Source organism: Schistocerca piceifrons, chromosome 10 (assembly GCF_021461385.2).
Source record: "Schistocerca piceifrons isolate TAMUIC-IGC-003096 chromosome 10, iqSchPice1.1, whole genome shotgun sequence".
Classification (NCBI taxonomy): domain Eukaryota; kingdom Metazoa; phylum Arthropoda; class Insecta; order Orthoptera; family Acrididae; genus Schistocerca; species Schistocerca piceifrons.
Window position 1 is genome coordinate 117,568,866 of NC_060147.1, and position 22,441 is coordinate 117,591,306.

The 22,441-nt window shown below is 39.3% G+C and overlaps 1 protein-coding gene across 6 annotated transcripts in view; it reads right to left on the reverse strand.

The window, feature by feature from the left end:
• Positions 1–4,075: 4,075 nt before the first annotated feature.
• Positions 4,076–22,441, reverse strand: part of LOC124718910 (GA-binding protein subunit beta-1-like) — a 93,985-nt gene continuing 75,619 nt past the window's right edge. For all 6 annotated transcript variants that reach the window (XM_047244563.1, XM_047244560.1, XM_047244565.1 and 3 more), the window contains 2 exons: positions 15,059–15,483; positions 4,076–6,294 (listed from right to left, as the gene is read on the reverse strand). In XM_047244563.1, coding sequence (XP_047100519.1) covers positions 6,124–6,294; positions 15,059–15,483 — 596 coding nt within the window. In that variant the 3' untranslated portion in view covers positions 4,076–6,123. The remainder of the gene's footprint in view (positions 6,295–15,058; positions 15,484–22,441) is intronic.

The following is a 22,441-nucleotide window of genomic DNA, read 5'->3' on the forward strand; positions in this document are numbered from 1 at the left end:
ATTTTAACAGGAAAGAGGAAATTTCAAATTATATAAAATTTTGACGTCAGCATTGCAACGTAAGAACGATTACTTTCAGTCCAAAACTTTGGCATTACCAGAGATAATCTCTTATCTGACATCAATTGATGGACTGTGGTGCTCTCCACACTGCCTACAGATTCAGCACTCCCTCGCATTCTAGTTGCAGTTTGCCACTTTACGTCCAAAGTGTCTCCCGCAGTCGGAAAGGAAACGTTAGGAGAAAGCCGTATACATAGACCAGAGCCTATTAGCCTGGAAGCTTTTTGTGATGTCAGTACTGGCCATGAAAGCTTACATTGTATGATAATGGATGGTTCAAAGAGTTGACAAAGGAAATTTGGTTCTCAGTACCAATCCCAAGTGAAAACCGAGCGAGGCGGCACAGTGGTTAGCACACTGGACTCGCATTCGGGAGGACGACGGTTCAATCCCGTCTCCAGCCCTCCTGATTTAGGTTTTCCGTGATTTCCCTAAATCGCTTCAGGCAAATGCTGGGACGGTTCCTTTGAAAGGGCACGGCCGATTTCCTTCCCAATCCTTCCCTAACCCGAGCTTGTGCTCCGTCTCTAATGACCTCGTTGTCAACGAGACGTTAAACACTAACCACCACCACCACCCAGGTGAAAGTGAAGATGAAAGTGGTCGTGAAGATGAAATTTCAGACATTAGCAATAAATTCAAGAAAACCCATATTGGAAACGTCAATCTTATTGTTTCTGAAGTGGATGCTTCCCATCTAGGTGTGAATTCAAATGAATCTGGTTGTGTTGGCCAGTCAATGAATTCAGGCACCCCAGTAGTTACAGCAGAAGTAACAGCATGTACTAGTGGATATTCTCCTGGAATATCTGTGAAGGGCACACATTAAAACAGTACAGATAAAGAAAATATGAAAGGTGTTGTCAAAGGAGGAGAGGTGAAGCATGTAGAGCAGCCATTTTGTTGAACAGAAGCTTTATCAGATGAGATATTGCCCAAAGAAACCGCTATATGACTTCTTTTCATATTTTTTTACTCAGGATATCTTGGAGTTTCTTTCACAAGAATCTATACTTCATAGTACTCGGATGACTTTGTCTAAGCCCGTAAATGGTACTATAGAAAATATTCAGAAGTTTTTAAATGCCTGTATTCTTTTTTAGATGTCTGTATTGTTACATTGAAGTACATGAGGATCTACTGAAATAGTGTAGTGGATCCATCAGTTGTACAAGACTGTCTATCAACAGATTTGACCAAATGAGCCACTTCTTACACTTTCCAGACTATTTATCAATTATGCTGACTTCCAAGATAAGCTAAGATAGTAGAGACCTGCTTTTACATATATGAATGAAAAATTTAGTTTAATTCCAGTGGAGGAATCATTACCTGAAGATGAACAGATGCGTGCTGCTAAAGCCAGATACAATCTGAAAATGTATGTGCCAAAAAAAAAAAAAAAGAAAAAAAATCTGGTTATAAATTGTTTTTACTTGCTGGTGTATCTGCCTACAAAATGGAAATGTATAAAGAACCTGAACATGAATAGGTAAGAGTGATGCAGAGCCTGATATTGCAGCCAGATTATGCCGTAATGTACCCGAAAATGTAAATCACTATGTTTACTATGATAATTATTACACATCAATACCAGTGAGACATTATTTGAAGGGAAGGGGTATTTTATCTTCAGGAACTGTTAGAAGAAATAGAGTTGACAATCAGAAACTCCCAGATGAAAAGTCCTTGAATAAAGAAGAAAGATGTACAATACCTGAGTACATTAGAAATCATGAAGGGCCAAAGATATCAAATGTATTCTGGAAGAACAACAAGACAGTCATGTTCTCCACATTTGTAGGAAGTGAGCCTGTAAGCAGTGTAGGAAGGAACATATTTTTGTACCTTTTCCAAAGATTGTAGGAATTTATAATACACATACAGGAGTAGAAGACTCCTGGACAGTCTCACTGGCAGCAGAATCATAATGCAGAGTGCAAAGTGTCACTTCAGATTATTTTACCATCTTGTTGATATAGCTATAATCAACAGCTAGATTCCATACTGCAGAGTTAACAGCACCCACATTCCAGTGTCTACAGTAAAGGAGCTTAAATAAACAAATTTTATAATTGAATTGGCTGAGAATTTTCTCAAAATTGGTTTTGATACTCCACCAAAGAGGGGTAGACAAAGTTATCTATATAAACCACCTGAAAAGATGCAGAAGACAAGTTCACACAACCCAAGTAAAAATGTCGGATTAAATCAGGTCGGACAGTGACTTGTTCATTTAGATAACAGATAGGTGCAAAAAATAAAATTACAAAGGTTATACCATTGTAAAGTGCAAAAATGTAATGTGGAACTGTCCTGTAACAAAAACAGTAACTGTTTCACTAAATATCATTTAGAGCAATTTAAGTCTTCAGATTTATTTCAAAGAAATATCTGGCTTTAAAAGTCATTGCAGATCAGTAATACTAAATTTAAATTTATAACTAAACCTTCACAAAATATTTACAAAGTAGGAAAAGGTAAGATTGCTACTTACTTCGGTTGCTCCAGCATCTCGAGCCGGAATGTTTGAGTCATAAAATGTATTTGTTCAAAGATTTCCTTGTTTGACATGCACAAAAGTGTTGTTTGTTGAAGAGTGAGTCCTGTCCGAATGCATGATGTTGCCAAATGGAAACAGGAAATAATGAATTTCACACAGTTAAATGAGTGAGATAATTTTTTCAATATATTTCACTGTCACTGGTGAACCTTTTCGACCCCATGTATTTTTTTGGGGCATTGTGTGGTTAAGGATCTCTTCACAGACAACTAAATTTATTACCAACACAAAAAATGCACCAAAGTTTTTAGTTTGACATTGGTCAAACAGAAAAGATCAAAAAGTTGAAGTATCCAGAGAATGGGTCAATCATATTAATTAATGTATCTTAATTTTCTTGTCTAATGACCTTGTTGTTGATGAGAAGTTGAACACTAACCTTCCTTCCTTCCTTTTTAGACCACTGACTTAATTTAGGATTGAATTAATGTAACAGATAATTGTATTTTAATGGTTCAGACTGCTACACATTTAAATGTTAAGAAATCATTCTGAGGTTAGCTATACGGATGAAGTCCAAAAGCCATTTTAAAAAAAAGGATGCAAAAATGGAAAGGGCCTATTGAACAATACAGAACAGATGCAGTAAGGAGTGCATAGGATGCAAATATGGTAGTGAATTCAGAATTCATCTATGCAAGTGAATGTCTAGCACTAAATTATAAATTAGACAAACTAAAAATATTAGGAATAAGAATTTAAAAAAATTAGATCCAATAAAAAGCAAATATCAGCATTCAGAAGAAAAAGAAAAGAAGACTGGACAACACGCTCTCCAGGAATCTATTTGGAGGGGGGGGGGGGGGGGGAATATCTAACGAACTAGGCCGACGAAGTTAAAAAAGATTCAGAAATACACAACATAAAAGCAGAAGAGACAGTAGAAAGGAGAATTTCCAGAGGAATTTAGGATTTCAAGCCAGAAGCAGTAAGATCCAGATGTGAAGTGGCCTGAAGAAAGAAAAAAAAGGGGAAATGATGAAAAGATGAAAGAATACTGGAGGAGAGTAAAAGAGTAAATGACAAGGAATTATGGAAACAGAGAGTGGAGGGGAATTGTAATAACCTTAGAAATAAGCTAACAGACGTTGGGTCCCAGGGTGACGGAACGAGGTGCAGTTTTAATCTAACATTACCTAGTTTCCTGTATTGGTATGTGTTATAGTTTTAACACTTTTTTTTTTTTACTCACTCTCCACCTCATTTTTTCAGCACCTCATGACAGTTGGTCATTCTTACTCTCTTAATGACCTGTCCCCGTCCCCCAGATCCATATATCTGCTCTCTCTGAAGAAGAAACCTGTTGTTCGAAATCCGTAGAGTGCTGTATGTATTTGGAATTTCTGCAGAAGTATGCTATATTTTGAGACAAAGGCGTAAGCTGATTTCGTTTAGCATTAGAAAGCGGGTGTGGGAAATCATTGTCACGTAATACATAGACAAGAAAAATTACTTTCAAATTTCCATTTCATTTATTTAAGAAACATCAATTCCTAATACAAAGAACACCCCACATTTACAATTTCACTTGTCTACAGTGAAAGATCTGTTTTTATCTGTTCCAGTGATTTATTCTTCACACATACTGGATGTTAACATTTTATCTGATGTTTCAGGAAGACAGGTTGGCACTTGCTAAAACAGAAAATTCTTTTTCATACTTAGCCTTTTTATGCTAACAGCTCTAATTCAGGTGTTGAGACCACAGCAGAAGAAACATTCTTATCTGCACAGAAATCTGGCGATTCATTCATTATTACGTATAATTGGTTTATAATTCACCAGGTCAGATCAACAGAGAAGGTTCAATATAAAGTGTTGTTGCTGTGTCACAACATAAGTTCGTTTAACAAATGGCATCGTCATCTCAATGTGTACTCTCCACTTTGTGAGCCATAACAAACCTTCCAATAGAATATGGAGCAGTGAAATTTTATTTTATCTCTAGCTGCTGTAATCAAGTGCATAAACTTTATTCAAATCTGTTTCATTTGCAAAGTAACAGACCACGACACTGCCAAAAAACAGTGCAAGAAGAAGGAGACTAAGAAACAATACAAAGCAAAATTAAACATTTGTATTATTTAAACTGTTAGCTACAATACAACATTATCAAAAAATAAAATTGTAATTTTGATGAGTTATACATCAGTTAAATGCTTCAACATTAATAGTTAAAATACACATTTGATTTGCACTATAATTCAGCGTAAAAAAATGAAATTCTTCAGAACAACTTAATCATGCACTTTTTTACTAACACAAATAGTGCAGTATTTTTAGGTATCAAATATAGACATCCAGAAAAAAGTGACTAGAAGTATAGATTGTGGCTCTCATGCTGTACACTAAATATGAACTTAGCCCATAACAAAAATATTCATCCCACTGAAAACTTGGAAATTGCTATTACAGGGGGCACTAACAGCATCAACATACACAAACCACCCAATGTTCAACTGCTGGAGGATTGCAGGAAGGGAAGACTGAATCTGCTGTTCTTGTCAAATACAAAGCGCCATGTCTAAAGAAAGAGTGGAAAGGGTTAATAGCAGCCACAAAAATGTATAAATAAGTACAACATTGGTCCCCAGACTGCTGCAAATGTTCTAGATAAATGGTTAAAATAAATTATCCAAAATTTCAAACAGTTTCCATTATCACCTGTAAATAAATGCTTTTTATTCAGTTGCCGAGAAACAGCTTTGGGAGGGGGAATAAGAAATTTAAGTTTGGCATTTCCAGTTCTGCTGCCAATATCAATGAAATTGCTGCCAATATCAATGAAATAGCCTGCAGAAAAAAAATCTGGAAACAACAAGAAAATGAAGGATAAGAAGTAACATCATTTGAAGAAAAAGTCCTTTTAACAATTTAACTAATAGAAAAAAGAGGTATCAAAGTTCACCCAACACACCATTTTGTTAAGCCTCTTTTTCTGTATTAAATGCACAACACAGTATACTGATAAAAATCAAGTAGGAACTACTATTGTCGGATGCTTTCCACTGCACCAACGGCTTGACACAAGTTCGGAGATTCTGACTGTTGAACATGTACATTAGTTCTTTCATTAGTCTATCAACACAGTAACACAAATAACCTGCCACCAATGAGGTAAATCACTTAATTTCCACAGTTATCTTCTATGTGTATTTTGCATTCATCTTGTTTTACGCGAGTCACACAAGATCAATCTCTCTCTCTCCTTCACACACGCACATAAATGTGTTGGGAAGATCTGGGGGAGGGGGCAACTGACAGTGTCAGTCTTTCGGGCAAGACAAGTCAATTGCTGCTGTGCCACTTGAAAGTGACCTCACTTCGGAAACTGGCACTCCACTCGTAGGGTCCGCAGTGGCGAGGTCCCTGTCAGCGCCAGCCGGAGATGACACGCGATCCTGCCCATAAGAGGAGGTGGCGGGCCGAGGTCGACCCACGTACGTTTTAGGGAATGGCGGACGTCAGCGGGCATCGGGCCACGTCCGTGCCTGTGGTCACTGAGACTGCTGTGCTATCGACTGCAGCTGCTGGCGGTAGAGCTCCGCCTCGCGCTCCTTCTTGCTCAGCAGCAGTTTGTACGCCTCTGCCTCCCGGCGTGCCTCCTCCAGCTGCCGTGTGATTGTGGCGAGGTCCGTCAACTGTGCCTCACTGCTACTTCCGTTGACCTGTTTGGTAGACCAGAATTAGTAACGAGTTCATTTGTGTAAACTTACGTTACAGCCAGAATTTTGAAAGAGAATGCCATCGCACCTCTCAGAGAACTTGACGGAACATTTCCCAAATACTGCAACGTGATGGTAGGGTATGAGGGAAAGCACTCGGTGATGCGCAGCTTCTGCCCCGATGACACACAAATCGCAGGTATTGTACTTGATGACCCTAAAGTGGTACTGGTACAAACAACGACTACTCTCACACAGGTTTATTACAATTGTTTTGTGTTAAAACATTACCGGTACTTGAAAAAATTGAATCTGTGGCACGATATGCACAAAGGTGAGTTGAAAACATAAACAGTTTGCACTAACGCCGATTGGCTGGCTGATGAAGCTCTGTCAACATCTGAACTGAGAATATTGTCCAACCATCAATACTTGGCCTCACATGTTCAGTATGTTGACAATATGGGGAATATTTTGAGGGCCTTCTATACTGTTCGTCGATATTTCTAGCACTGACAAGACGTCAATACGCACCCTCGGACTGTCAGTATCTTAACGGTTTGACAATATTATTGAATGTGTCTGTGTCCCTTAAGCAAAGGAGGGAAAGGTGAAAGGAGTGTATAGATGGTCTACACAAGGGAAATGAACTTCACAGCAATATTATAGAAGTGGAAGAGGACATAGATGAACATGAGATGGAAGATATGACACTGTGAGAAGAATCTGACAGAGCACTGAAAGACTGTGTCGGAACAAGGCCCCGGGAGTAGACATTTCTTCAGAACTACGGTTAGAGTTGGGAAAACCGACATGACAAAACTCTTCAAAGGACTTAGAAGAGCAGTTGAATGGAATGGACAGTGTCTTGAAATGAGTATACAAGATGAACATCAACAAAAGAGAAACAAAGATAACAAAATATAGTCAAATTAAATCAAGTGATGCTGAGGGAATTATATTAGATGAGACACTGAAAGTAGTACATGAGTTTTCCTATATGGACAGCAAAATAACTGATGATGGCCAATGTAGAGAGAGATATAAAAAACAGATTGGCAATGACAAAGAAAGTGTTTCTGAACAAGAAAAATTTGTTACCTTCGAATATTGATTTAAGTGTCAGGAAATGTTGTCTGAAAGTATTTGTATGTAGTGTAGTCATGTACAGATGTGAAACATCGACAGTAAATAGTTTATACAAGAGGATAGAATCTTTCAAAATTTGGTGCTACAGAAGAATATTGAAGATTAGGTGAATATATGACATAACTAATGAGGAGGAAGTGAACAGAATTTGGGTAACAAGAAATTTGTGGCACAATATGATCAAAAGAAGGGGTAGGAGAAAGTAGCATTCTGGGACATCAAGGGATCACCAATTTGGTATTGGAAGGAAGAATGTGTGTGGGAGGGGGGAATAAAAACTGTAGAGGGACACCAACAGACGAATACAGTAAGCAGATTCAGAAGGATGTAGTTTGCAGTAGTTATTTGGAGATGATGAGGCTCACACTGGGTCGAGTAACATGGTGAGCTTTGAACTGGGGACCACAACAAAATCACACTTCTGAGAGTTAAAACTTTTAAATGCCTGGGATCAATATCACAGAAAAGATCAACTGACATAATTTACACAATTTGAACAAAAGGCATATGCGAGTCAGTGTAATACAAAAATGGCCACAAAAACCAGAGACAAAATTTATAAAACAGGTATAAGATTGGAACTATTGTATGGCGGTGAAGTCTGGACATAAAAATAATAAAAAAAATACCCTCAGGAACAGAAACTCCATATAATAAAGATGCAGAGGTTAGGATAGGTGATTAGGGGTAACATTGAAAGATAAAGTGCATGATGAATTTGTAGGAGTTAGTTTTAAAATTGTGCCTATAGATGAAAAAAAAATCAGAATCCACGCTCAGATAGTATGCTAATGTAACATGAAGTCTGCTGACCATGTCATGAAAAACTGTGTTTCCATGGCTGCAAAGGAGAGGGAAGGATGGGACGGCTGAAAGCTTAATGTGTGGCAGTCTTTTTATTGTGCCTGTGGCCACTCAACATGTCATCTTTAAGGTGTGTAGCACTCAGTCCTTCCCATAACTAACGTGGTTCCTCTCTGATCGGTGAAAGTCAACTGAGCTCGTGCCACTCCAGAATGTTTATGCTTGTTGCTAACCATAGCTCTGTAACAGACTTGTTTGGCATGGCAATAAATAGCCTTTGTAAATCCTAGTGTCAATTCCTGTGTGGTTTTCATCTCTAGAAATCATCAATATTTACAAAAATGAGTGAAGATGTTGTACCAAGTTCTTCTAGTGACCCCATCAAGTTTCATGTCACTACTGTGAAACATGTTCATTTCTTTTATAATTTGTAATCCAGCTGCCCCGATAGGAGGAGGTGGGGCTTGCCATACTGCAAATGCGCTATGAGTTGATTGTGAGCTTCCACTCTCGGCATTTTCCGCTCGGGATCCAAGTTAAAGTGTGCGACCTATACAAATTTATGGGGGATCCAGTAAATGTTAAGATTAAACAGTGAGAATGGTACAAAACAGAAGGACACTTCCCAGGAGAAGAGAGAGATTAGTGAGGCATGTGCTAAAATTAGTCTGGTTCTGCCAGTAGCATGGGTGAGCTACTACCCGGAACCCAGTACCAGTTGCAGGTCGCCTATCTAATGGCTTCCAAAGCCGACAAGTTGTTTTTCAGTATTTCATGTAATTATTGACCAAATGTAAAATGCTGTCATAACCTACTCATTAACATGTATAATCTTATGTGAAAAGCTTAACACAATAGGGTAAGTATTACAGTTAGAAACTGTGTTTGTCTAGCAACAGTTCAAGTGACAGCACACTAATACCTGGACTTTATTTGTACAATATTTGAGAATGAGAGCACTTAGTGAATTCCAACAAACTTTACACGTAATTTCAAACCTTTATGAAATCTTTTGTTAGTGATGAAAGTAAAAAGGTTTATCCCTTACTAAATTTTCTCTGCTCTTGCAGTCTAACTTCAACATCAGGCATGACATTTGAATTAATAACTTATTTCCTACTGACTATTCACAACACAGTTTCCGGACAGTACCCACATATACCACTGAATGTACCTCCAAAATTACACTACCTGTGAAGTAAACAAACACTTGAAGCTGTTTTACATGTGGGAGTTTGGTTCTTTAAAGAATTGGAGGTTTATTGGCATTTACTAATCATCATCATCATCATCATCATCATCATCGTCATCCACTAAATGTCTCTTGCCATCTGCAACCCATATCTGTAGTTTTTCTCAATTCATTCCACTGATCACACTTTGCATTACTGATATTCTGAGTCTGACCTTCAATTTTCTTCTCAGGATTTTTGCCATTATGATTAAAGTGATCAATTTTTTTTTATGTAACATCTTGAATCAGATACCAAACTAGCTTGATTTTTCTTTTTGTAACATGTTAATCAGTGACATTATTTATTTATTTCGTTATTCTCTTTCATACTCACATCTCTACTTCTTCTAATAATTGCAGAGATGTTGATATTAGAAAATTAACATTAGTGGGGAAGAGTCACTGTCAGATGATGGTATGATGGTTAGTTCTGGTTAATCATTGAAGAACCACTCACAGCACACAAACATTGAGCAAAATGTGTGTAAAGTAGCTGTTTGGCATACCACATGGGAACGGCAGAAGCTGAGACCAACAACATGGCTTCAACTGTTGTATGACAAATATTTTTAACCATTTTGTATGATACTGGAAAGTTCAGTGTGGAATACAAATATATACTCGCCTTACATCATCAGTGTGGGGGTAATCTGAAGTACTATGAACAATGAATAAATTTTGAATTGCGAAGATGCCTAAAATCATTTATTCATATAGATTAATGGTTTCAGCAATTATCTGTTTCCATATTTGGGTCTATGTCTACATCATGACAATCTTCTCCTGTAGTACAGTAAGTGGTGCTGTACAATGTATGTCCATGTTCATATCATGAGCTACACTAGAAGTCAGCATGTCAATTTACTTTGTAAAGTGGTGACGAATGTGAGCAACTGTAGTCGGCACACGTTTGTGTACATAACTGTCATTTTGAAATTGATTCTACTCTAGCTCACGATACCAACACGGACATACAATGTATAGCACCACTTACTGCACTAAAGGAGAAGATTGTGTCATGATGTAACATAGACCCGAAGATGGTAACAGAGAATTGTCAAAACCAGTAATCTATACTAAAGGTAACAACTCATGTTATAGTTGAGGTGTAAAAAAGTCATTCTTGTTTCCATGACTTTCAACTGCACAACAATATGGTGACTGGTTGTCATAATTCATCATGTAATTTGTGTGAAAGGAAGATTCAATTGACAAAACTAACATATTGTGAGGTAGAATTGCTAGAGAGAGAGAGAGAGAGAGAGAGAGAGAGAGAGAGAGAGAGAGAGAGAAATAAAATAAAAACAACCCCGACACCCAGAGGAGAGAGACTCACTCTTAGTGAGGACAAAAGTAAAAAAAAAAAAAAAAAATCTGTGCAAATACTCAGTAAGATCTTGATCTTAATTAAATTTCAAAGTGGTACAAAGATAGTCAACTTGCCTTCAAGGTAAATAAATTGAGCACTTCAAAATATGCAAAAATCGGTATCCTAAGAATAAAATATCTATGAGTCACAACTGAAAAATTCAACTCATACAAATACCTCGCTATAACAGTTTGAAATGGTACAAAACGGAATGATCACACAGGCTGTGTTGTAGGTAAAGCAGTTGGTAGAAATGGGGGAAATTTTGTCAATCTACTAAGGAATCCACTTACAGAAACCGATCCCAAAATATCATTCAGATGTGTGTCATATGTACTAAATAGGACTACTGGTAGAGATTGAACAACAAAAGGAACAGCAGCATGAATGGTCAGCGGCTTGTCAAACTAATGGGAGAGTGGCACAGCTATGCCAAAAAAAGTAGAATTGGCAGACACATGAAGAAACATGTAAATAACTAATCTGAAAAATCCTACTTACAGAAGACTAGTATTAAATGAGGAATCTAGGCATATACTACATTTCTCGGCATCCACATCACATATGGACTGCAAACACAAAATTATATTGTACACGTAGACATTTGACATGTCAACTGCCACAAGGCTGCCTCCAGACACAGCAGACTCCAAAGCATGTTGCTGTGTGCCCGTTGGAAACCACACACTCCGCTCTGTTTAGAACTGTATATACTGCAGTATTGTGCATAAATTTGTATTTTTGACTGAAATGATACTGGTATATAGTAAATCACCTACACTACTAGCCCATCAGCTATAATTTTGTGTTTTGTAACTTTACCTTCAACAGAGTTTTTATTATTAATTCTTACAAAATTTCAACATCCCTCTACATATACAAGGGTTGTCCAGAAAGTAAGTTCCAGTCGGTTGCGAAATGGAAACCACAGTGAAAACCAGGAACGTTTCATCTGCAACAGTTAGGTACACCTTCTACCTACTGCTCTACATAGTCGCCGCTCCAAATTCGAGTGTTGTCATAGTGTTGTATCAACCTTCCAATATCCTCATCATAGAAAGCAGCCGCCTGTGCTTACGGCCAGTTATCTTCACTGCTCTGCAACTCGTTGTCTGTGGAAAAATTTTGTCTTCATAGACAGCAGTTCTTGTGAGCAGAGATGAGACTCAGGTGGGAGCCAATGATGGACTGTATTGTGGGTGATCAAACATTTCTCATCGTAAACCCTGCAAGGAGTGTCTTCATTGCCCCTGCAGTGTGCGGCTGAGAATTGGCACGAAGAAGGAACTGCTCGACGGTTGTGTTATATGGGCTGCATGATGCAGGCGACATCTCTAACCAGGCCCTCATACTTGGCGGGAGACGCTATTCCCTATGCATCTTTATGTGCTCAATGTTCACTCAAAACTGAAAAGAGTGACCCGACACGACCAACAGGCATACTAGAGACACTGCCCAACACATCTGCGCAAAGCTTTACCGGATTTTTGCAGTGGTTTCCATTTCACAGCCGATCGGAACTTAGTTTCTGCACAACCCTCATATTATAAAGTTGACTGCTAATTTATATTTTGGTGCAAACAGTGGGATTTACTTTATCATATATGCAAACTTAAGTGGTTTTAGCTAAAATGGACCTTGAACTATCAACAAATGGGCAGCATGACATTGTAAATGCCATAAAATGTCTTGTTCCACTGATGAACTACTGAGAATGTTTGAAATATCGAATTTTCCAGCTTAATGGAAGTTCTTGGTGAAGAAGATGCACAAGTAATAGCAACAGTAGCGGCAATGCAAACAACTCTGTTGGTAATGGTGATGGCGATGCACTGCAAGAAATCTACAGCAAGTAGGAAACATAAGAATCCACAACTGTGAAAAAGGCTTAACTGATAACAACACAAGAAACCACTTACAGATAACGTTCATCAATTCACATATGACAGTGATAGTATTAAAAAGATGCCACCAAAAGGAATGAGGGTGGACACTGATCCCTACAAGCAATCCGGCAAGGCTGTGTTGTTCTACTTGTGTAGACTGGGGTGTTCATTGCTTCCAGATGCTCTGAGTTTCAGCTCCATTCAGCCATAACGGGACTTTTGAGAGCACCATTGATAAAGTTGTGTATTTTTACTGCATATTACGAAAATGGAATAGCAGTATTGAGAGAAATGTTAGACAATCAAGTTTTGTGTTAAACTTGGGGTATCCACACCTGTGGCCTTTGAAAAGCTGAAACATTTCTAGCAAGAGCACACGGGAACATTTCTAGCAAGAGCATAAATTTTTCACTGGCACAAATCTTTTTGGAAGGTCAAGAACACACTGAAGATGAACCTCACTCAGGGAGACCTCAAACCTAAAATACTGATGAAAACTCAAACTTGTGCATGCTCTTGTAATATTAGACCAACATTTAACAATAAGGATGATGAATGACCCGTTAAACACTTTCACCATACATCAAATTTTGACTGAAGATTTGCACGTGCGAGAAGTTTGTGTCAAAATGGTGCCAAAAAACCTCACAGATGAGCAGTAGGACAATTGAAGAAACATGTCCATTGATCTTCTCAAGAGGATTGGCAATGACCACAAATGATTCAGTCGTGTGATCAGAGGTGATTGATCCTGGAGTTTTGAGTACAGTCTTTGGACGAAGTGGCAAAATGAGGAGTGGCACATTGAGACATCTCCTCGGCCGAAAAAAACTGAAATGAGCAAATCGAAGATCTAAAGAATGCCAATTTGCTTTTTTGACAGTAAGGGTATCGTGCATAAAGAATTTGTTCCTCCAGCACAAACTGCCAATCAGGTGTTTTACAAAGATGTTCTAGAAAGGCTCAGGAAAAGGGTGAAGTGAGAGAGACTGGACATTTCAGACCAGTTGTTGTAACCACAACCAACAGCCGGAATGCCTTGGGCTGCGGATCGGAGCCGCCAGGCGGGGAAGCCACCGGCGGTGGAGCACGCACCACCGGGTAAACACAAGACAAGTCGGATGACAGACCAACGACAACTGACAACAACCGACCACGACCGACTATGAGCAACACAACAAGGAAGAGATAAACAATGGAGGCTTGTGGAAAACACAACACCGAACACCAAACGTAAATCCACTCCGAACCAGAGCCAGGCAAATGTCAACAATGAGCAACGACCAGAACGCAGTACCGCCGAGATAGAAACAAAATCCAGAGCGAGTACCAGACTGGTTGGACTAGGGCAGAACCAGTCCCTATATATGAAACCGGAGGGAGCGGCTGTTGGCCGCTGTCTGCACGTGGCTTAGCGATGGCGCCCTCGCTGCGCGAGAGCTGCTGCGCGGAATAGCCGCCGCGGAGGCGGAGCCCTCTATGGGCTGCCCACGTCCATTTGTTCTGCCATGTGTTCGACTTCCGCGGCGGAAGGTACTAGACCAGTGGATGCTGCATCATGACAATGCCCCCTGTCATACGGCCACTTCCATCACCAAAGATTTTACCTAAAAAGACATATGTATTGTCCCACTCTATTCACCCGATCTGGGTCCTTGTGAATTTTTTGATTTCCTGAAACTGAAAAATGTCTCAAAAGGACATCACGTTGAAACTCTGGAGAACATTCAAAAGAATGTGACTGATGTAAACAGTCCTACTAACTGAAGCCTCTCAGTGCTGCTACTGAGGCTGGGAATGATTCTGCCGTTGTATAGCTGCTAAAGGGAACTACTTTAGAGGGGACAATATTGTTTGAAAACAAAAACAAAAAAATAAAAGCTTTGGTGGATAACAAATCAGTCTCATGACTTGTCTCACACAAAATGTATACTGTATTACAGAGAGTGCAGCTTATGGCCACTGGCGGGTACACAGTGTCAGAGGAGAGGCTCTGCTGCATCTGCCAGCCCCTCCCCCACCACTTCAGATGCAAATGGAAAGGGAATACATGATCTGGACTTACTGAGCTATATCCAAATACACAATCTGCTCGCTGCATCCTGTGACACAGTCAGCTATTCCGCATGACACTGGTTCACATTTCATAGCATACTTCTGAAATCTATCAGGACGTACCAAGCATTCCAGCATGCGAGCTCCCAAAATGTCACGTCAAAAAACTTGTCCTGCTCCACATCCACATCCACATCCCATACGAGGACAGTTAAAAAGTCATTAACACTCTTTGCCCAGTGATAATACATAAAGAGTGACTGAACTTACCACGACCTTTGTCACAGGTGGTGACCTGACCAAAACCTTCGCCGCAGGGGGATTCGAACTCGAACTTGAAGCCGTGACCACGGTAGGCGAGACGACGGCAACCCCGACACTCGACGCGACGGACGAAACCACGACGGGGGCCGCCGTGCGCTTGAGGATGTTGGGAGCGTAGCTGACGGCAGCTACGGTCGAAGTCGGCGGTCGGCCACGCCGGGGCAGCAAGGCGACGGAGGCACGGGGCTGTTGTGGCTGTTCGGGCAGGGCGCGCTTCTCCACATTGCTCCTGTACAGTTTCTGCTGCAGTGGCGATGTGGGTGTCGCCCGGATAGTTATCACTTTCTTCCTGCCCTGCGGGATGCTCGCAGTACCGGCTGTGCCGTCTGCCTGCACTGTCCCCGTCAAATTCAGCGCCAGCTTACCCGCCTCTGAAATGGAGTTTTGTTTCACAAATGACTGGTTTGAATCTTGCTTAAGAAAACAAAGTAAGACAAAATAATCCACACCATGCTAGAAGAGAGAGAATTTTAACAACTGGGAAGACACTGTGAAAGCCACAGGGATCAGTTTTGCATCCACTCTAATTCCTTCTGCTTAACATTCATCGTGCAGAGTTGGTATGTTCTGCAGATGTAACAAGCATTATAATTCAATTTAAGTAATATAATTCAGTTTAAGTAATGTCTGCCATATGTTAATCAGTTATTAAGATCTTGTTTGCCACTTCATTCATCACAGTCAAAAGTACAATGTACATTTCACGCACTGGCAGTGAGAGCCCCAGAACAAAATAGGAGTAATTCACAAACAGTTCTTAAATTCAGTCTGGTTGGATTTCAGTCAGGGAGCAAATTTAAGGTCATTATTTCTAGTGCTTGACAGGTGAAAAAAAGGTATCATCAACCCAGCTGCACACTTTAAAATGTTACCAAAATATGCGCTGCTATTTCTGATTGTCTAATCTTAGAAGATATGTGAAGGAAACGCAAACCTCAGTTTGCAAACTTAGAGAAAACTTTCGACAATGTTGACTGGAATACCGAAGATATCAGGGGTAAAATACAGAGAGCGACAGTCTATTACAACCTGTGCAGAAACCAGACGGCAGCTACAAGAGTTGAAGGACATGAAAGGAAAGCAATGGTTGAGAATGGAGTGGCACAGGGTAGTTGCCTATCCACAATGTTTATGAACCTGTACACTGAGCAAACAGTTAAGGACACCAAAGAAAAATTTCAAGTAGAAGAAGAAAAATTTGAGGTTCGCCAGTGACATTGTTATTCTGTCAGAGACAGCAAAGGCCTTGGAAGAGCAGTTAAATGGAATGGACAGTGTCTTAAAAGGAAGATATAAGATGAATATCAACAAAAGCAAAATAAGGATAATGGAATGTCATCATATTAAATCAGGTGCTGCTGAGGAAATCAGATTAGGAGACGACACTGAAAGCAGTACATGATTTTGCTATTTTTCCAGCAACTGATGGCCGAAATGGAGAGGATATAACATGCAGATTGGCAATTGCAAGGAAAGCGTTTCTGAAGAAGAGAAATTTATTACCTTCGATTAGGAGGATAGATCATTTAATTAATGTGGTGGTACTGAATAGAATTGTGGCACAACTTGATCAAAAGTTAGGACACATTCTGAGACATCAAGGGGTCACTAATTTAGTGGATGAGGGAAGTGGGGGCGGTGGGGGCGGGGGGGGGGGGGGGCGGCAAAAATCATAGAGTGAGACCAAGAGATCTATACGGTCAGCAGGTTCAGAAGGATGTAGGATGCAGTAGTTAATCGAAGAAGAAGAAGAAGAAGAAGAAGAAGAAGAGGATGCATAGTATAGAGTAGCATGGACTGTGTGTGTGTGTGTGTGTGTGTGTGTGTGTGTGTGTGTGTGTGTGTGTGTGGGTGGGTATGAAATAGCTAAAAGTATGGGGGATACACCATGGAGTTGAAGGGCAATGGACAGATTCAATAGTCATAGATTTCCAGAAAGCATTTGACATGGTGCCCCACTGGAGACTGTTAACAAAGACCCGAGCATGCAGATTAGGTAGAGACAAGGGTATCACAATTCCCCAAGGAAGTGTGAAAGGACCGCCACATTGTACGGGAATGTGTTGTCAATGAGTGACTGTAGGTGGATGCAGTATGACTTAGACAAAAGTTCTAATTAGTGTGACAACTGGTCACTTACTCCAAATGCAGAAAGATGTAAATTAATGAAGATGAGTAGGAAAAATACTCCCATAAATTCAAATACAGCATTAGTAGTGTGCGCCTTGAAACAGTCACTTCAATTTAACATTTAGGTGTAACATTGCAAGGCGATACGGAATGGAATAACCATGTAAGGACAGTGCTAGGGAAGGTGAATGGTCAGCTTCAGTTTATTGGATGAATTTTAAGAAAGTGTGGCTGACATGTAAACAGCATGTAGACTACTAGTGTGTCCCATTCTTGAGTACTGTTCGAGTGTTTGGGATCTCCACCAGGTCAGACTGAAACAACCAATTTAAGTAATTCAGAGCACGGTGCTGGATTTGTTACTAGTAGGCATGATCAAGATGCAAGTACTACATGCTTCATGAATTCAAATGGGAATCTCTGGAGGAAAGACAATGTCTTTTCATTAAACACTATTGAGAAAATTTAGAGACTTGGCATTTGAAGGTGACTTCAGATGTTTCTACTGCTGCCAGCATATGTTTCGTGTAAGGATCATGAAGAATGCAAATCCATAACAAATAATATTAAAAATAGTTACTGGAAGAAACTAGAATAATCTTGGAAATCAGCAAGTAGTTTTCTCGAGATACACAAACCAAAACTATGATACTTCAAGCTCTTGAGTTTCTTGAATACTCATGATGTCCCATGAAACTCATATTCATGAACAAAACGTGATGATAATGATACGAGAATTGGAACTGAGGCAAGCAAAATAATTTCTTGTGGTAAAGTGCCATCTAACTATCCCCCACCTTTTTCTTAAGTCGTTCCTTGGACTACATAACACTTTCCTTTCTGTGTTTAAAACAGTCATGGCTTGCCAAAAACTAAACAGCATCTCACTACAGGGTCATCTGTCAAGGATTTGATAAACTGATGGGTAACCTGAATCCTGTGTGTCAACAACAGGCACCAGTTAGACATGACAGGTAACCTTTTTTTCGTTAATTTTAAAAAGTTTTCAAATTATTTTGAGCAAAATGTATTATAAATATCACAATCATTGTGAATGAAATTTCCAGTTTTATTCCTTATAAGTTGGCCCCCACACTTTTTATTTCATATGTTGGTATTGGAAACAAGAAGCAGCACTCGGTTCACTTGCTTTCCAAGTGTTTCTTGTTCATTGGTGTTTTAATTGTTACAAGATGATGGTTGGGAGCTGTTCACATCTATTTTGAGTAAGTCTACCTTAAATCAGTGCAATCACTCTTCAAAATGAGTAAAATAAGTAGTTTCTTTACGCCAATTAGAAAAAGTAGGAAGGCTGAAGAAGCAAAAATTGTCCACATTATTGAAGAAAGAATTGAAACTCCAGTTCCATACTACAGCACCTCTCTTCAGAGTAAGGAGACAATGAAATTTTGAAGGACTGAAATCCAAAAAAAAAAATGAAACACATGCTCCTGCAATTCGTTCACCTGATTTTCATAAAAATGTCTGCCCCAGGTGGCAATTACAGAGGGCACCAGATCCATATTCTTGAAGGAAAAAAAACCTTGTTTCACAAAGCGTCTAGCACCCAGCGCACATTGATCTGTGAATTATTAATATGATTTTGAAATGCATCCCTATTGGTTTTTGAACATTTTTGAACACATTCTAAGTTGATTTCTGAAAGAATAATAAGTTGATTTTTGAATGCATGCATAGTGAATGTGATGTCTCTGCCAGGGAAATTTCCATTGAATCAAGAAATAAATAACTTTCCCACAGACAAAAGGAGGCAGGGCTAAACGAGCTGAGTCAAATAAAACCAAATGGTGAATACCAATCGCTGTTTGTTTATGTGGTTCATTGGGTGTGTGACTGATAAGCATTGTTTTAATTATTAGCAGAATCCATAGACTCGAATTACCAGAGTGGAAATAAATGACTAACAGGAATAACAGGTAAGCAAGATTACATATTATCTTCTTGGTGTGCCCAAGAAAATGAAATTTTGATAGAACATTTTTGTCAGATTGCTACACTACTAAGGGCCAGTTTTACAGTCCCGGTTAGCAGCCTTTGAAGTTCTATTCTCAGAATAGCACAGAAAACACATTGTACGAACACATAATAAATGAGGGATAACTGAATTGGTGATTCTGGTAAAGTTTGTGAAGTTAACCAGAGAATAAGTTTTGACAATGGCAGGAATAGCTACAGAATTAGTGATGACAAGATTTTTTGTCAGGACAGGGAAGGAGAAGAAACAGGGACATCTCACAAATTATATGGAAGAATATGACGATTCCAAATTTTGTACTACTCCTACTTTTTGATCTCATGCTTGAAAACTGGAGCGTATGAATGAAATGTGAAACAATTTGCTAACATAAAACTTTTTGCTTATAATAGGCCTAACAGGCATTTGATTTGGTACTTCGTTAATTATATTCCGTTGTGTTATTTATGTAAATGAGGTAGATGAAAATGATCATTTGTGACAAAACAGTCCGCTTATTTGACACGTGTTACAACTGCTGCAGTAATAGAAAGTTCTACTTCATTTTATCTAGCAGACAGTGACGAAACATACATAATCAAATTGAGAAACCACACCACTCTCGGGTACCATTCATATTAACAGTGGTTAATATGAAAGTGGTATGACACTTTGATTTTTCAGGTAACAAAATGTTTGACGAACTCTGATGAGGTAAAAGATTCTTTTGCAGAAAGGAAAGCATGCCGCGTACAGCTGTAGCAATATTAGAGAGAGAAAAACGCTGGGACCTAAGGATTAAAGAAATATGTACTGTCTTGCTTGTCTCTTGTCTTTACAGGTTTTATGTTTTCTGTATTTAATTATTTAATTTTATGTCAGACAAAGATGAAAGTTATTAGCTAGTTGGCAATAAAGAGTGCAAATTTTCTGAAGAGTTCTTATCCTCCTGGTCACAAATACTCCCAGCCAATATATTTTATTTATTTTTTATTTATTTATTTATTTTTTAAGAGGGGTAGGATGTCAAACTGGCTGACTGGGACTAGGCGAGGCACCACAGGACATTGTAATTTCCACTGTCCTGAATATGGGTTTGGTGGCTTCTGTTACAAAGCATGCACATTTGAATGCCACAAAGCAAAATACAGTGATGTGTGACAGACAAATGCTGTGTGAAGATGCGTGGCACTGCACTTCAGCACATTTAAGACCAGATAACATATCTTACATTTTGTCAAACATATACATTTTATATATCAAACTCCTCACAAAGAGGTGCAGTACAAAATGAACATTTTTCTTGAAAAATCTATTTTTCCTATCTCAAATGCTCGAGTGGGAAGGGGTGGGGGATGGGGGGTGCCAAAAATCAAGTTTTTGCCCTGTTTCGAATATGTCATAGATCTGGGGGCTATTAGATGCATATGTCTGTGTCATAAATATACGTCAGCAATGGCAGAATATTAAAAGCAGCCATCTTGATGGAAGCCCAAGTAGTATATGCTGAAGAAGTCTATATTCACAACAGTACAAACACACCAATTTAGTATTGGAGGGCAGTGTGGAGGCTAAAAATTGTAGAGGGAGACCAAGAGATGAATACACTACACAGATTCAGAAGGATGTAGGCTGCAGTAGGTACTGGGAGATGAAGAAGCTTGCACAGGATAGAGTAGCACGGAGAGCTGCATCAAACCAGTCTCAGGACTGAAGACCACAACAACAACAACATAAACAAACTGATAGAAAAAAAATTGTAACACTAAGAAATAGTAGTGCAACATAAATGAAAGTTAGTAGGTGTGTTTCTACATCTGAAAGATGATGTCTATTCAAATTTTGCACCAGCCACATAAGAGTGGCACTAGTTGTGCCTCTAAGGTGACAAAGATGCCATTATTTACTCCTCACTGAGTTTGGAAGAGGTCACGTAAAAGGCCTCCAAGAAGCCATGCAGCCACTGTACATGATCACTGGCAGCAGTGGTCATGAGAATGTGCAGTTGCGAGAAGACTGGGCTCCAGACAGCCACGTGGCATTACCGAGAGGAAAGACCGTAATGTTCAGAGTATGGATCTGACAGATCGTACTGCAGCTGCAGCAGCAATTTGAGTAGCAGTTGTCACCAAAATGACAGAATGAACTCTACAAATAGCTCGGAGCCAGAGGCCTGCAGTGTGCATTCCACTGACCCCAAGCTACTGACATTTGCTATTTCAGTGGAGTCAAGTATCAGCTCACAGGAGGGCATGGTGAAGGTCTGTTGTGTTTTCTGATGAAAAATGGTTCTGCCTCAGTGCCAGTGATGGCCATATGTTGGTTAGAAGGAAGTCAGTTGAAGGCCTGCAAACAACTTGTCTGCACGCTAGACAAACTGGTCATATACCAGGAGTTATGGTCTGGGGTTACTGTTTCATGTTACAGTGGGACCACTCTTGTGGTTATCCTATGCACCCTGACTGCAAATTTGTACACCAATCTAGTGATTCGAGACATTTGTGAACCGGATTCCAATGGATGTTTTCCAATAGGATAATGCGCGTCACATACCACTGTTGTAACCCAACTTGCTCTACAGATTGTCGACATCTTGTCTTAGCATACTTGATCACCAGATCTGTCTCCAATTGAGCACATTAGGGGCATAATTGGAGGGCAACTTCAGTATCATTCACAGACTGCATTAACTGTCCCTGTATAGACTGGCCAAATGCAACAGGTGTGGAATTCCACCCCAGAAATTGACATCTGGCACCTGTACAACACAAAGCATGCACATCTGCATGCTAGCATCCAACATTCTGGTGGTTACACTGGTTATGAAGGTAACAGGATTTCATATTGCTGATGGCTTATCTCGCAATTACGTTAACTAGTGATCTTGCAATTTTAATCAGTTAAGTAGGTTACCAGGATGAATATATTCATGAAATTTCATTACTCTACATTAATTATTTTTTGGTGTTGTGATTTTTCCCTCATCAGTGTAATACACATAGCAAAATTTCATTTGAAAAAGTATTCACAATTTATGGTTTATGAAAACCACATGCTCTTCAAATTTGACCCTGCTAATAGCCTGTTTTATGACTGATGGAGCTTATCTGAAATTGCTAAGTTCCTTGTTTCTAAATATTATTTTGTCTGTTTCTGAAAACAATAAAATTCAAAAGTTGTCTTTATTCAAAATTGTTCTATAAGGCCCCAGACTTAAAATGTAA